The following is a 17646-nucleotide window of genomic DNA, read 5'->3' as shown; positions in this document are numbered from 1 at the left end:
TGTTTCTAAAACGAGCATTGAAAATCTCCGCTGCAAATCCAGCAGAGTCCACCCCTGTTAATCTGCGAAGCTTGTGCCAAGTTAACTTTAACAACTTCCAGCATCATAATTCAGCCACCGATATAAATAGCATCAGGCGGCTGTCAGATCACAAAATACCACAAGTTTGCAGCGGTGCTGACCCACATTATTGTAGGGAGTATGGCTTGGCGCAAAAAACCGGCCGGCAAAAAAAAAAGAACAGTTTATTGGGCACTCCGGCTCGCGTAAGGGGAAACTGTTTGCAGATGGAAAATATTTTTACTTAGCTCACAATACCCTCCTAATTGATGCTTGAACAGTTCAACGCGTAGTGCATACCCCGCTAAACACACAGCGAGATCTTCTAAGTATACAAGTAGATCTTATTGGTATCCCCTTTGAATCGAGGCGGTGGTTAGCGGCACCTTGCCTAGTAAATTTAGGTAGCTGCTTTATTCATTTGATTTTTGTTCTTTAATTTCATTGATTTAGTAATTGTGTTTCATTTTAAGTTGTATCTAGTTTCCTAAGGTGAAAATGTTTTGATTTCAGAGACGGGTCCTTCAATTTTCATGTTTTGCTTTTCCGCCACCATTAATCTAGTATTTTCTTTACATTCTTCACTGCTGATGCGTGAATTTCCCGTCATTATCCTTGAAACCCATAGCATCTGTCATGTCTGCTTAAATAGATATGTGTGTATACCTCTAGAGCACAGCACAGCATGTCGAACGTGTTTTACACTGCACCTGCATGCAACCATAAATATCTACCTTTTCATGCCTTCTTCTATAGTGCCGGGTTCTAACGCATCCTTATCTAGGCTCGCCGTTAAGGGCATATGGCCTTTCAGATTTCCGGACACCATTAAGTTTCGGATTTTTCTCTTTTGATCTCTGTATTCATGCAACGATTCTTTTGTTCAAAATTCTTTTGTCTGCAGGTACTTTATTTTAGTCTCATGGCAATATCCTCTTCTCGTATGCTTTCTTTGTGGTCTGTCGCAAGCTTACTAGTGCATTTTCTCCAGTGCGAGGCCTCATTTCACTGAGCATGGAGACTTTTGCTGTCCACTTTTCTCATCTAACTTTCGTAATGTCTCCCCGAACAAAATTTTATTCACTGCTTCCCGTACTTCAAACGACGACGAATTCATAGCCCTCTACCCAACATCGTTTGTTGCCATTTCGTGCGGCCCTAGATAAAATTTCACAACCGTTGTTCGGTTGATCACTCAGTCTTGGTAAGACATCAGATTTCTTGCACTGAACCGCGTTCGCAAACGACTGTCCCAGAAACATTACAGCGCTCTAAAGGCCTCGTATTACTTCATATCTACTCCGGCCGCCTGCCCCTCTAAGCTTCAGTATGGCCCCACTCTTTCTTTTTGTCTTGAGATGTACTTCATGGGTCTTTAAATATCCAATATCTGCATTCGCCCGAAGCCAAAGGTACTACCTTGATGGAAAGAAACGCGAACAACCCGGCGCCAACACGCTCCGCTGTTTCAATTTCTTTTCACCGCGCTGTTACTTAGATGATAGGAAAAAACCCTAGACTCATCCATGATATATTCTAGGACGATTCTAACGTCTTTTTCGTACCACCCAGGCAAAAGCGCGATGAAAATAAATTCCAACCGCGGGGCGCGTTGGCGCCGGGTTCTTCGCTTTTCTTTCCATCGAGGTGGTACTTGTATCTCTGTACGCCCGTTACGCACGTCTCTGTATTGATACTGTTCCAATCCCGCTATCGTTAAAGGCTGTAACGCCCAATTTTTGACACTGCATTTGGATTCAATGTTTACAGCTTCCTTCTCTCACGCTCTCTGACGACTTGTATTTTGTTTTGAGTGTAGCATACGTCCCTATATGTTGAGCATATGTTCCTATATGTTTTTCATGTCTCAACTTTATCTTTGAACGATCACAATTACATTGGGAAGTCGGCTAACGCTGCAAGTAAGAACTGTGTGGCTCTACGGCCTCTTTTTAGCCATTTAAAGTGCGCGTGCTATCTTCCAGTAATTTAGGTGAGCGCGCGGGTAGCACGACTACGATGCCTTCAGGACGGAGGCCACAAGAGGTGAACTAAGAAAATGCCACTACCAATTATCTAGACTCAATAGCATCGGTATACTTTCTGGAAAACAAAGCACAATTCAAAGGTAAATTAACACGTGTCATCAGCAACAAAAGATGGAGATTTACGATTCATAAAACGAACTAATAGTCAACTATTACAAGTTTTGGTCCACGGGCCCGTTTCGCACGTCGGCGTTCCGAAACGCTGATGCAGAGGCTGCTTTCGAGAAATAATCGCACTCTTCGACGCAGAAAATCCAGCGGCACATTTAGAACACTCCCTTATTTCACAGAGCGCCTTTGGAACACAGTGGATAGAAATGAAGAGGAAAACTGGCGCAAAATAAAACAACGACAACTGTTATATGAAGCCTGTATCTCTTAATCACTCCCTCTTCATGGTCATTAGAGTCCAACACGTGACAAGGCCGCTGGCTGTGAAAGCAATGAGCTTAGAATTACATTTCTATGAATAAGAGGAAAGATTATGTACGGATTATCAAAGATTACCGCCGAAAAAGGTGCGCTATTAAGGCGGCTCTTTGGGCAGATGGATAAAATTCACGGGAAAGCTGCACTTGTTTTCTATGTTCGTGTTGCCATGTCCTCCAATGCTGTTGAATCATGAAAGGATGCAACTTCCAAAAGACCATCCTAATTACAGGTGTATGGAAAGTTCACTCTCAGTGCACCTCTTGGGTGTCCGTTCCTGCATTCCGCGTCGTCGTTGTCGTTGCTGATAGCACGCCGCTTGACAGGTGGTGTGTGTAGGCGTGTGACAGGTGGCGTGCTGCAGTTGGCATCAGAGAGAACGCCACCTGTCATAGCGAAAGCAGAGGAATGAACGACCAAATGGTGCCTGCCGCAGGAAGAACCGGGATGGTGGCTATCGACGCAACACGCCACCATGGCACGGGCATGTAAGGGGCCGTGAAATTTGAGCGCAGTTCACATTTAGTATTGTGACTATCGTAATTGTGTATCCATTTTTTTTTTTGCAAGAAACCACCAGCTTGTCTCTCTGCTCAGTGAATGTAAGTTTTAGCAGTGATTTATACGAGTGTGGTGTTTTCGCCCAACACTAAAACTAATCTCACTTAGCAAGTGTACTGAGACTCGGGAAGAGAAAATCCCAGCATTTATAGCTTACTTTCTCTTAATTTATCCATCAGACAAAAGTCAAGTGAGATGACAGGTTAATACTACAGTGCCGCTTTTATATACATATTTAGGGAGAAATCTGGTCAATGCATGCATCCAGGGTTGTTCGTATAAGCGGAAAATATGGATTTTTCTTCCCAACCCAATTGCCACATGAGAGGCAATACGCTTAAACCTGGCAGCAGTTCTCTATGAAGACAGCCTAACGCTTTACAAACAGTGGCGGTGTTCTTTTATTAAAGCCATTGTCGTTCTATGAGTAATAAGTACACCTAGACTTCGAGAGCAAAGGGTGAAGTGGGAGGGTCTTCACGATAGTTAATGGAGATCAACCTACGGAATCTGATTCTCGCATAGCCGATCTTCCAGCTCTCTATTTGATCACGAGTTGAGCTCATTTGCTATCCCACATCTTAATTTCTGCTCCAATGGCATTCGGCCTTCTTACCCAACCAGTTGATTTTATTTTATGTAAATTAAGTCGTTAAAGTTATGCCCACGGTTTCTTAACTGCCTTGGCGATCGCACCCGTGGGCCTAGCTTTATTTCTCGCTGTACAAATCTGCACGCTGTCCACAGTGCCGAACATGCCCCTGCATCTTCATCGGGTGAACGTGTTCTTGTGGAGCTGTACGCGTAAGCTGTTTATATATATTCCCGTTGTTTCACCTAAGATGTTCTGCGCTTTTTAAAAATAGGCTTTCTGGGTTAAAGACCGTTTTTTTCCTCAAAGCATTGTTAGCAGAGTAGCGCGGCACAGTACAGCTTACACGCGGTAACAGCAGACTGGCTAACTCACTCAAAGTAGTTAACTGTTAACTATTATTGTTAGCGTACTTATTTATTGAGAGGCATGTGAAAATACTTGGAGATAGCTTTAACAACTGCACAGCTACCATAGTCCTTCATGAAGTCAGAATTAAAATTCCAGTAAGGAAGGGTGTCAGGCAGGTAGACACAATCTCGCCAATGCTATTCACCGCCTGTTTGCAGGAGGTTTTCTGACGCCTGGATTGGCAGCAGTTGGGAACAAGAGGTAATAGAGAATATGTAAGTAATTTGCTATTCGGAGATGAGGTGCAAAGCATAGTAAATGAGTTACAGAGGCAGAGCAAAATGGTATGTCTTAAAATTTAGATGCAGAAAACCCAATGAATGTTGAACAGTCTCGCAAGGGAACAGCAGTTTACAACTGGTAGCGACGTGCTGGAAGCGGTAAAGGAATACGTCTAATTAGGGCAAGTATAGTGGCCACTACATCCGGATTATGAGAGGGATATAACTAGAAGAATAATAATGAGGTGGAACGCATATGGCAGGTTCTCTGATCATGAATGGCAGTTTACCAATATCCCTCCATAAAAAAAAAAGTATACAACAGCTGTACTCACGTATGGGCCAGAAATGTAGAGCCTAACTAAAAGGTTTCAGCTTAACACAGCGAGGTATGGAAAGCAAAATGACAGACCTATTTAACGGAAGAGGTCGGAGTGCGTGAGGGTACAAACTCGGCTTAATGACATGCTAGTCGAAATCAAGAGGAAGAAATGGGCTTGGGCAGGGCACGTACTGCGAAGGCAAGATAACCGCTCGTCTTTAAGGATAACGGATTATGTTTAAAAAGAATTCAAGAGTAGCAGAGAGCGGCAGAAAGTTAGGTGGGCGGATACGATCAAGAAGTTGAATGGGAAACGGTGGCCACAGCTGGCAAAGGACAGCATTAATTGGGGAGACACGGAAGAGGCCTTTGCCCTGCAGTGGGTGTAGTCAGAGCGATGATTATGAAATAGCCCACCGTAGGCAATATTCAAATGTTTTCTCAGAATTTCGAACACTTAATTATTATGGGCGCTGTGGCCGAACGAATTTTACCTACATCGCACCAAAATACACGCGCTTTTGGAAAGCTTGTAGACAAAGCAATCGTTCCAGTGCAAGTAATTTGCCGAAATAACCAAACTTTCATGGGCCACAACACGGGGGTAGCTGCGTTCTCGATATGCTAAAATATGATATCGATTTTACTTACGGTGAGCTACACGCCCCGCAATAAATAAGGAGACTAACAGTAATAGATAAAATGCTAACTTGTCATTGTTAGTTAACCCGCATAGTAGTTAGCACGTCTTCGCTATATTCTGATGCGCTGCACCGCTGACAGTGCTGTGCGTGTTGAAAAATAAAGCGCTCTTCTAACAAAAAGAGCCCGTTCTTAAAAATTGCAGAACTCTTAGGTTAAACACCTCGTATTTTGAAGGGCAAGATCAAGGCAAAAGGCTTAGCATAAGTTGCATGCGCCTGCGTGTACTATGTCATACTCGTGCACGGTGGTTGCGAATAAATGCACATATGGGGCCTATTTTCCGTACTAGCCACAAATAAGAGATAAGACGACGTACCGTTTTTTTACGTGAAACTCCGTTTTCATGGAGATTCGTTTAGCTTTGCCAATAGCAATGCATTCCTTAATCAAAATAAACCCGGCATTTTATGCATAAAACTTGCCGGGCTTCGATTTTTGCCTGCGCAAGGTAAAACTAGTGGTCACACAGATGTCCATTTCAGCGTTGTTGTACTTTGGCTTGATATTTGGCTCTCAATATTCTAGATATACAAGCTTAGGTAGCATCGTTGGGTATGGAATGCATCCCGCCATACATTCTATGTCAGGTCCTTCAGTACCAATTGGTTGACCATTAAATAAAAGCCAGTAAGGTGGGAAGGAGTTATGGTGCCATAAAAATTGTGACAACGTGCATGCATGGAGTCTCACACCCATTTGCGTGACACACTCCGCGTACGCACTGTCCACCAGGAAGCCATCGATTTATTTATTGATTAAAAACATTGAAGAAATGTGCGCTAGTACAGCCAGCTTAGAGATTGATTATAGCATAGGCCGGACATCTACGAGCGAAAAAAGTCTTCCCAGATTGCAGGGAGTACGAGCAGTAAAGACAGATCTGTTTTTCGCGTTGGTGCTGCAGCTGGGATCACGTGCTTCGCTAAGGCACGCGAGAGTGACCTTAAAGTTTCTGCGTCCTCACCGTATAAGTCATTGGCGCGGGCTGTCCAGTTAAGAACTCAGTGGTTGTACTTTGAGCGCCTCAGAACTGAAGAAGGGGTGGAGCCGCGTTCCGGGTTTCCAATCCATATAAACTACAATGAACTGTTCCTCTGAACTAACCTGCTTTTCCTGCCGATGCCATCGATGTGGTTTTCAACTACTTTTTCGAAGAATATCAAAGCGTAAATTGGTGTTCTGAGTTTTATAACAGATCTTGCCATTAAGTGGCCTAAATATGGGTCGAATATTAAGCACAGTTTTGCGATGTTTGTTTTACAGTAGATCCGAAATATATCCTCTGTCTCCAATCTTGTCGTCCCACTCTTAAGCCGAGACTACGCGTTTTGTTAGTGAGTCAAAAGCAAGAACATTCCTACGCACTCCGCCAACACGTGGCTTTTCTCCTTGAAGCGGAACATGTTCTAGCATACTAAATTTCAAACCCAGAAAATCTGGGCAACCGCTTTTTGTACGCGCGGCCGCCACCGCAAGGCGCTTGGTGCGGAACACCCAGAATTAGTGCGAGAATTTATGAACATGCAGTACAACCCTACAACTTTCTAACGCCACCAGAACTAGACTTTGCGTGAATGGAAACCTTTCTACAAGCCATACTTCGCAGCGGGCAGAAAAAGTAAGCTATCTCAATCAACATGGCCAGGCATCCTTTAAAATCTGCTGTATGGTTTCCTTTTCATTGCAATGTAAGTATGCGCTTTAAGTCACGTGCCTTTTGTGACTGGCGCTCGGCAGATGGCGTTACTTGGCCATGTCCAGGAAAGGTGGACTTGCACAGCCTCTGGCGCACGGGGTATGACGAGAGCAAATGTTTCGCCGTCACTCTTAGCCGCATAATTTGAAGCAATGCCTCTTTGTTAGCCCGGATTCTACAACTATATTAGTGCGCTGTCTCTACTAGAGCTATTCAGAAAGAAGTAAAACACATTTGTTATCTACATTAGTGACACAGCGGCACCAACTTCCACCTTACCGATTCTGCTTCCTATGCTGAGTGCTTGTATTTGTTCGTGCGCTATAAGAAGCCGAAAATATGTTACTGCGTTTTCTTCCTTGTCTCTTTTTCCAGATCTCATCGTCGTTGTCGCTTCTGTTGTGGTCCTTGTTGCTGGCTCAAACGGCCAAGTGTTTGCTACCTCAGCCATCAGGTACATGTTTCAAAATATTTTAGAACATACATTTAGTACTCGGCATGGTAGAGGTGCTATTGTAAGTTTTTGTTAATAATGGTGTTAAAAAGCTCAAAGAGGGGTGGTGCACCGATGGGTCATGGACGTCGCCTAGTTCCGCTCTGCGGCAGCCAATATTAAGTCTTTGCATGTAATGCTGCCGTGTTATTGCTAATCAAAAGAATGTCGAGGGAAGAAATTCTTCACAGAGCCAATGTTCTCTGCTTTCTAGCTTTCTTCATTCTATAATTTTTTGTGCCCTTAATTTTAGTGATTTTCAGCGGTTTCTTGAAGCAAACAACAATCTTTACACTTTATGGGAATAACGCGCTACACCAGAAAAAACAACTGAAACGACGGACACAGGAAAAGCGCGCTTGTCGTGTGTTCATTGTTTCAGTAGTCGTTTTCCCTTGTGTAGTGCGTTATTCTCATCATATGTACAACCAACGAGCCCACATTCCTGCCTTGCTAATCTTTACAGGTTAGGCCGAATACATGCGGACTAATTTTTGCCCACCTCACAGCACATGGAAACCGGCTTCACCTAGTGCTGTAATTCCCGCTTTATCTTTCTTCCCTGTTGCAAAAGTCTCGTAAGCCTACCGTTAAAATTGAAATATCATAATTAGAAATGTGATGTGATAAGCACACGACGACTAGAAGAAGTGTCATGCAGGTTTAGTATTTAGACAGTTTTTATTTGGTGCCCCGCTCCATCTCTGGAACCACAGAGGGCTCCGTGGCCTCGTCAAGCTACCATTACCAGCGGTATCCTACACAATACGTGATTTCGGAGAACATCAGGGGTGTTAAGGCACGCCGAAAAGGCAACCGGCACAAACGCGGCTTGAACATGAGTTTCGGTGGTTAAGTATTTCTCTCTCTCTAGGACGGCAAGTATGTTTTACTTGACATCCCGAATGCTCGATGGTGTAAGATGCGTGTACATTTTATTGGCTCGAAATCTAATAAGCAAAGAAAGCTCTCTTAGCGTTTTATTGCAGGACAGCGCAATACCGCAGGCAGAAAATGATGAGCTCGAGGGACGCGCTACACTTTGCATGACCTCTACCGACAAGTTAAACCGTTATCGTCACGACAGGTTCAAAAAGAAACTTTGAATCCGCACTCGTGGTGTATTTACTTTTCCTGCCGCCAGTACCCATATATATTGATAACTGTACACACAGTTCGGTAGTTCACCTGCTTGTTTCTCATTCTTTTTGCTATTCCTCGCATGCAAGACTTTTAAACTATAAGAGTGAAAATTTGGACTTCACTACGGCTTCAATCACGACTGATGTTCAGCACAAACTGACATGCTCGTAGGAGGAACAGCCCGAACTTTCTCAACGAGCTAGCAGTTATTAGATCAGGCTAAAATAGCGTTTCTATTTTTTTTTTCACAAATCCTCTCAGTTTCCAACTAGTCAATCATGCGCAATGATTTAGTTTGCTCTCCCCTTGTGACTGATCACGTTTTCGTGTAAGAAAACTTACTACTCTTCAGGTCGTCCCATTGTCTTCATTGAGCACTGTTTTGTTTTCGGTGAGTTTAAACCAAGATGAATCACTGATAGGTTGAGCTGGTATGACGAAGGCCCCCGTAGTCTTTAGCATGTCACTTTTGAAAAAAAAATACCTGCGTGTCTAGTCAATAGCGGTTGATCAATGCTTTCCGTCACCCTTTCTCTGTCCCGTTTTTGTGCAGGGGAATTCGTTTCCTCCAGATCCTACGCATGCTCCACGTGGACCGACAAGGAGGCACCTGGAGGCTGCTGGGATCCGTAGTGTTTGTACATAGGCAGGTGCGTCTCACTGCGCGCATGCACTACAGGGGAAGCCAGTAATATCACACCACACTGAGAGGCAGTTAAACAAACGCTCGCACACGCTCACAAATATTGAAGATAAAAGCGGTGGTACAAAACTTTTATACACGTCGGCAAAATATAGCGGCTCGCGCAGTAACCGGCGCAGCACGAACTCGAGCTAGAATTGAGGCTGCCTCCTCTAAGATCAGTGCCATGTGATGGAACCATTAGTGGCCCCGCGCGCCACACGACCCGCCCTCCATATTCTATCCACCATCTCATCTATCCATGTGACCTACACTAGTGTGTCAATTAGCCTCAGGCCCCATCACTTCACCCCCCCCGTGCTGCATATTCGAGCCTTCTCAGCTCTGTACCCGGAACGCTCTCTACCCACCGCATCCCCCTAGTGCTGACGCCCGTGAATTGAAATGCCGACAATCTCAATCTCATATTGCAGTAAGAACCGCAAACATTTGGGCAAGTTGGTGACACATTTTAAGCGAAAAATGGCGCGGCAGATTAGACGAAGACGAGAAGAGTCCAAGATAAATCTGAACGTTCGTGTTCCTATCGCAAACGGGGCTGCAGATAGTTCTGTGTACAATTGCTGTGTTTTAAGTACATTTGTGCTGCGTCCACATACGTGCACATTGTGTCTGGTTCAACAGCATTTCATAGCTTACAGTCCGTGTCGCATGCCCAGCCACTGTGGGCTTCTGGTGAGGCTCATTGGCTTTGCTTCACTGTTCTTGTTCTATTTTGCGTGCAACTTAATGTTATTTCTTTGCTTCTAGGAGTTCTGTATTGTTGACTCTTATTAAAACTGGGATCGCTTCAGCCCACTACTGTGTATTTGCAATGAAAAGTACACATATATTATTTAGTAAAAATGTTCTTTAGAAACTCACCCTGTCTGGTACTTTTTCTTTTCCTTTTTATGAGACCTTTAATGACATATCTGCCCTGGATGCATTTCTCCCCCCAAAAAAACATGGACAATGAAGGGTGCTAAGCTACTAGATAGCAAAATGCGAAACATAAAAGGAACAAGCCATTGTGCATTTCCGTTGTTCGAGTGTCACGTGTCCTTTTTGGCGCTGGTGCAGGAACTCATCACCACGCTGTACATTGGCTTCCTGGGCCTGATCTTTTCGTCCTACTTCATGTACTTGGCCGAGAAGGACGCGCTGGGCATCGAGGGAAAGTCCGACTTCACAAGCTACGCCGACGCCCTCTGGTGGGGAGTGGTGAGTGTCGTGGGCTAGCCACTGAACGCATGTACTATCGCGTACGTGCCTATGATCCACCAAGCATACTGGCACTATGTTGTCAACTGTTAGCAGGGGCTGCTCCAATTGCAATTCATATCTAGAGCGTCTTATCGACCTTCCCTACCATTGTTCTCAGAGGAACTGAGAGCATCACCTTAGGGCAGTATTTTCGTACTTTTTGTTGTTGGTAGTAGAAAGGAGAGAACGTGCAATAACTTCTCTATCCAAACACGGCGAGAACACGAGTTCTTGCCTGCCACTAATAAGCATTACTGTACGCCACTTTTGTGAGCACAGCGCCAAGTCTGGGATATACCTATAGTGACCTGTTGTTTCTCCAAAGAAAACATACTTTTATCAGCGTGCGCGCCGGTTTGTACGCTAGAATTCCACTTACCCTGTGCATCCGAAAAGATATATCATGTTTTACAGTGATCCCTTCTACAATGCTCCTGTGCGGCTGGCCATGCTTCTGAAGTACGCTTAATGAATTATTGATCATAGCGAGGTAACTTTGGTAGCATCGAATCTTTCATTGCTACCTGCAGTAACGACTTGTCAAGAGAGAGAAGCACCTTCGTTATTGCCGCTAGGGTTGTTATGTTTTTTTTTTTTCTTAAGCCATGGTCAAACCCGCCGTTATGCTGCCCTGTTATTTTGTTTGCCACGCGAGTGACGACGAGATTTCTCTGCAATGATATTAGCCGCTCGTAACGATTACTACGCAGCTTGACATGAATGTGGATCTGGTAAGAGCCTCTATCCAAGGTGTGTCGTCAGCTTTCAAAGAAGGTAGCGTTTCTAAAAACGACGACGATTATGACCTGCGACGGCACTGAGGTACTAGTTCATCTGAGGGAATTGTTCGTCCAATAAACAGCTTGTAACAGTGGAGAGCTATAGCCTATCCTTCCGTCCACCGCATACGCTGGAACGGGCTTGCAAGACCCGCGAGAATTTAGTACCGCGGCAAAAAGATGCAAAAGCATTTGCTAATGCATTCTCGCCCAGCAATAAAGTGCTGCGCCGGGTTTTGCAGGCGCATCTGCACATACTAGAACTGAGCCATTCATGTCCGTAGATTTACAGAAAACGCAAGGAAGACTAGCAAACTATGAAACCTAAGCAAAAAGGAAATGCTTTATTGGACCTACTTAAGGTTTGTTTCTACCCGAAGAATGCCGAGTAGGTCGATGGAAAAAAAATTCCTCGGTGAATACATGCTACCATGGTTGTTTCTGTATGGAGCCCAACGGCTGAAAACCAGCGAACGTGTTTGGTACCAAACCAACGCGTGAATATAACAGCGGAGCTGAAACGAAAAAATTCTAATGTAGTTGGGTTATGTGGATAAGTATATAAACACTTAAGGTTGCTGCGATTTACTGGCAGATAAGCAGACCGAAGTAGTCGGTCGTTACGTTAACAATCAGATGCTAACGCTTAAAATTGTGACCGCCATGCTGTGGTCGCAATGACAAGGAGCACTTCCCACGGCGGTTGTTGGTTTTTTATTCGATGACGAAGCTTGTGCCTCTCGGGGATCGAATTTTCTAAAGAAAAGGGCTCGTAATAATCGCTTAAAAATGGTATATAGCCCGGGAAAGGGGCAGCCTGAAGTGGTCTCGCGGTCTTCAGATTGAGCGCCGAATTGTGGATGTGTCATGTGTGGTCAAAGAGCCCATATGGACTTGGCAATGTCTGCTGTTTTCGGGAAGTGGGAGGCCGCATCGCAATCAGCCATCTCTATTGCTTAGATCTGAAAGCTTGCACTCAATTTTACCCTTTCACTCCGTTTTTGACAAAGAAATCGTATCCTCTTCGCTGTCGTGGTTTTTAAGAGCTTGGAAGAAAATTTTTCGCATGTTTCAGAGCTTTCCTACATCGTTTAAAGAAATCAAATTTATACTCAGTAGCAACAGTCTTTCCTGCGCGTGGGAGAATAGAACCATCATTTGTGCAGTGCTTTAGGGGAAACTCCCAAGGTGGAGTAGATTTGCAATCCCGGAGTATATCCTCATTAGCATCTACCCAAACGTAGCCATGCGGCTAGAAAGGATAGCTATGTAGCTTTTATGGAAACTTCTGACTTTAATAGAAATACGACTTGCTCCAGAGATCAAACCTAGGCCCACCACCCATATTGGGCAGTTGATCTACCAACTAAGCTAACCAGGACGGCTAGCAAATGATAGAGCAAAACCAAACTGACCAACCACTCTACTTGGGTCGAATAAGTCGTCTAGAGCGAAGGCTAAGATAGTTAGCTGGTAGTTTGGTACAGAGACATCGTTTAGACATATAATAATTTTTTTCATAAAGAGTTCAAGGTCTTAGTTAAGTAAGCCTTAGTTTAGTGTAACAGCACTGCGGGGCTTGCTTGCAAATGTTTCATGGCACCCACTGAGCGCACTGATTTAGAAGCCTCTTTCTTGACGTCATTGCGTTTCGCAATTTTTTAATCACTTCCGAAATCCCGTGTATAAAGGCACTCGGGACAGAAAGCAAGGGTTTTTAGAAAAAAAAAAGAAAATAAAAGAATCACAGAGAGAAGTAAAACGAATGTAGTGGAGAAACGCATTTACCGGTGCCCGCAGCCCACATAGAGACTCTGCGGCTGACGCCGCCTCGTCACGCAGCGGGCCACCTCTTGACATGCGCTGAATAAAGCCTTTCACAAGCCACGCGACAGGCACTTATCGCCGCACGGGGGAACGTATCGATCCCTACGGCCTTGAAAGAAAAGGGCCCTTTCCAAAGATCGCCTATACTGAGTACGTTCTGCCTTAAGGCTAGGAAGCTGAATGCTGGAGTAAAGTGCACTTATGGAAACGATGGTAGCAGGTACAGTTAAGAGCTCGCGGCATTCGTGATGGACGAATATATAGGAGCAAAAAAAAACTAAAAAAGAAACGCACGTGACGTCAAAGCGAGTGTGATATTAGTCAGTCAGCCAGGATGATAAATTCATGAAAGCACTTAGAATGAAATTCATTCGTGCCTTAATGTATTTACTCTCTTTTTTATCCATGTGAATGCATATTTTTGTGACAATACTTTCAGTGATGTGTGCATATAGCATCAGTGCTTATGCCTGCTTCAACTCTGCCTTGAAGGTTGCTTCGTGCCAATCATTAATTTTGTCATATCATCCAGAAAATGCTAATGAATGATGAACTGAGGTACGGAAAGGAGCAGAATTCTGTTATTTCTACGGAGTATAGCCCCTGCGAAACAACGCGCTGTTCGTACCGCTGATAACGCTGTACAGAAATAAAAGTCTCAGACATGCCTCGTCATGAATCCAGAGGAAGGCGCACATTTTTCCTCGGATAATGCAGAAAGAACCTGCGGCAGAAAAGAGGGCTCTGCCTTCGATTCGGCGCATCTGACGACAGGTTCCCACTAAAGTAGAAGACTGCCTCAGAAGAACGTTCAAGACGGTTCCGGCAGGAAATAATGAGAAGACAGGAACCACTTGCGAGGCCGAGCCAAGTCAATCCAAGGACTTATACGAAGCCGCCGGGAAGAAAATGGCTTTTATCGCTACCCAGTATGGAGCACCGGTCAGTGCAGAGGACCCGTCTTTACGACACGCTTTGCCACCCGGTTAAGGGTAGTGTGTCGTAAATCTTAGCCCATGTGGTTTCAATTACCCGTTTTACGCCCCATAAACCTTACAGAAGGATCAGCTAAGCTCCCGAGCAGACTCTGTAATTTATATGAATTACAAAGTTTACTCGCCGCTGGGGAGACATCTACTGCAGTCCTACCAAAATCAAGGCTTCACCAAATGCCCTGCTGGCACTAAACCTTCTTAAGCAAAGCACCCTCTACTAAAAGGAAAATATCATGAGAGTTTCCTCCGCATCTGTTGCAGGCGAAAGAAAAAAAAAACTATGAAAGGCGAGATAACGGCAACTTGCTTAGAAGATAATATATATTTTTAGAAGTTCCCTCTTTTGTGTGAATTTACCAAAGCCCAGGTACTGAAAATACAAGTTCAACAGCAAAGCTCCTACTGGCCCGTTACTGGTTTGAGCAGCAAAGACGGTGGTGGCCTAACTAGATTACGTGGCCCGAGATAAGGCCAAACATGCTTGTGTCTGGAGGCGAACACTGCGCTCGATTGCGGAGAAGAGAAAGATGAACAGCTTTGTTCCATGCGCCTAGCCCTCTCTCCACTCGCACCTTCGACACCTCTGTAGATGAAAATCAACCAACACTTTATATAACACCAAGTAGTTTAAATTATCCGAACCATCCCCTATTGCGCCTCTCTCTGTATTTTCTCTTTCACTCCCTCGTTCATCCCTTCGCTCACAGAGTGGTACGGGTATACACAGAGAAGTGATACGCTTCACTGCATGTTTCTGTGCTCAAAACTAATATACAAGGCTTTTTTCTGCGAACAATCTGAATTAGAGTAAGCCTTATGCAACCGCTTGACGTTCGATAAAGTTCTAATAAAATGAAAACACCTCTGTCACGATTGTACTACTCGGTAACTGTGCGATGTCAGTGTGTGTTAAAGAACCCCAGATGGTCGAAATTATCCATATCCCTCCAATACGGCGTCCCTCATATCATGAGTTGTTTTGGGACGTTAAACTATAAGCCAAATCATGTAATACTACGTAATGCTAACGTACAGTGCAGCTGATTTGCACTAACCATTAAATAAAATAAAGCGCCTGAGGTTCAAATCCACCCGGAAAAACCACTCGAGCAGAGGCACAGTGCAGTTGGCAACAAAGCTCTGTCGTTAAGGCTGCCGAGGCTGAAGACTAGCGTCGGCGTGCAAAATTTCGAAGAAGTAGCAAATCCATTAAAGTAATTAAGAAAAGTCACAGCTGCATAAAGAATGCATTACCAAGTACCGTAACTGTACTGTTAGCTTTGCCCTAGTCGAGAACCTTTTCAGTGCCTCAGAGGAGCCATCATCAATGGAGCGGATAAAACAACTGCTGCAATGAACCACGTGATGCAGCTCTTTATTGAGATCTTTCAGAGAGGGCATCCTTTACGCCATTCACCTACCTGTATGCCGCATGCTGCGTTAGTTACCAGATAATACGGTCATGTTATAGCAAAGAGGACCATGCTTTTACCGCCACTACAAAGCACTGCCTAGCCGTGACAATAAAACACCCGCAGCGGCGGAACTGCCATATAATACGCCTTGATATCGTTGCTTGATATTTGTGGTAGCCATCTACGCCTGTTTATCAGTGAATCGTTCATTGTGCTGTTCTCCCCTTTTCATAAAACCATGTTTTTTTTTGTAGCAAGATTAATGTTAGCTGTAAAATGCCGCGTACCCGCCGCGGTGGCTCAGTGGTTAGGGCGCTCGACTACTGATCCGGAGTTCCCGGGTTCGAACCCGACCGCGGCGGCTGTGTTTTTATGGGTAAAAAACACTAAGGCGCCCGTGTGCTGTGCGATGTCAGTGCACGTTAAAAACCCCCATGTGGACGAAATTATTCCGGAGCCCTCCACTGCGGCACCTCTTTCTTCCTTTCTTCTCTCAGTCCCTCCTTTATCCCTTCCCTTACGGCGCAGTCCAGGTGTCCAACGATATATGAGACAGACACTGCGCCACTTCCTTTCCCCAAAAAACAAATTATTATTAAAATGCCGCAAAATTGGCCTAGCGCAGTTATAGAGCCTGCGTGTCTTTCATCTCCCACTGAAGTCGGCTTCCCCTCTCCAGAAAAGATAACGAAACGAGAGTTGCACAGTCTGCTGCGCCGTGGGAGTGAGGCCGTATGTAACATTTTCGTGGCCGTATGTAACATTTTCGTATCTTAAATTGTAAGTTTAGTGTAAGTCATAACGCCATAGGTAGCATGGAGGACTCTCGCAAAGCTACCGCGCTCACTGTTTGATCACGTTCCAAGCGACGCTTACAGTATTAGAGGACCTTCTACGTCCACAGCTCTGAACCAGGTGGCGCTAGTAGATACTCTCGAAAGTCAGGTTGCACCCACCACAAATAAACACGAAAATAAAATGTTGCACAACCGCCACCTCGGTTAGTGCGTAGAGCACCGTAGGCGACATAATGATTACAGCACTAATTTTTCTTTGATCAAGTACGCAAATAACGAACAGCATTCTACTGTGCTTTGCTTTGTTTGGCTCACTGTTCGCTTCATTCATAAGTGTGTCATAATGGGCTCCTTATATCTCTTCTCTAGCGGGATTAATAGCATAAGGAGGGCCTCGTATCTGACATTCTTGATGTAACAGGCGCCACAAGAAGATTCACGCAGAGCTGCTGGTCTCACAGTTGTAGCATTTCGCGTGACCTTAGCGGTGTTAAAGGATGTTTTACGGCGGCCGCTTTGAAAGAGGGTGGCGCTGGTGAACACGCTCAAAAGGACATGTTGTATACGACCGAAATACATTCGACAGTAGAAGGTTAGACAGCCGCCGCCATAGATGCGTTGTTGGGGCATACGAGGCCATGGGCGTACTAGACATACGAAGGTCGTGGTTTTGGTTCCCACGTTTGGCATGTGGTTCTCTTAGTGCGCTAGCACTTATAGTGGCCGTTCTCCACATTAGGGCGATATGTTTTTGTCTGTCTGTTTAAAGCCGGTATAGTGGCAGGCTGCTCCCCTCTACACCACCCCCACCGTGTCAGGCAGCAGCCCGTTTAATCGTGAGAGGCGGCTCGGGAAGAACAACCTAGGTCGCAACCAAACCCAAGCAACCCGAGTCCTACCGATGGCAGCACCTGCCATAGCAGCTGCCAACCGGGTGGCTTACTTGCCAAGGCGTAGCCGGTGGCAACCAGGCGAAAACCGGGGGTGCTGCGCCACTGCTCGCCTGCCCACCAGGTGGCTTACTCGCTAAGGTGTATCCGGTGGTAACCACACGAGAACTTTGGGACCTAGTTAGGCGGCACCGTCCATAGGTACAGTACACCGAGCTAAGCGGAATGAGCAGCAGCGGTTAGTAGGAGAACGTGATTCGAATGATGCTTGCACAGCACCTGATGAAAAGTTGTTGCGATGGTAAGGCTACCAC

The 17646-nt window shown here is 45.1% G+C and overlaps 1 protein-coding gene across 1 annotated transcript in view; it reads left to right on the top strand.

Annotated features, from left to right (window-relative positions):
• Positions 1-17646, top strand: part of LOC144103919 (potassium voltage-gated channel subfamily KQT member 1-like) — a 138808-nt gene that overhangs the window by 73403 nt on the left and 47759 nt on the right. Inside the window, exons 6-8 of the mRNA XM_077636641.1 lie at positions 7421-7499; positions 9235-9331; positions 10447-10587. Coding sequence (XP_077492767.1) covers positions 7421-7499; positions 9235-9331; positions 10447-10587 — 317 coding nt within the window. The remainder of the gene's footprint in view (positions 1-7420; positions 7500-9234; positions 9332-10446; positions 10588-17646) is intronic.

Source organism: Amblyomma americanum, chromosome 9, assembly GCF_052857255.1.
Source record: "Amblyomma americanum isolate KBUSLIRL-KWMA chromosome 9, ASM5285725v1, whole genome shotgun sequence".
Classification (NCBI taxonomy): domain Eukaryota; kingdom Metazoa; phylum Arthropoda; class Arachnida; order Ixodida; family Ixodidae; genus Amblyomma; species Amblyomma americanum.
This window is presented reverse-complemented; position numbering and strand designations above follow the sequence as displayed.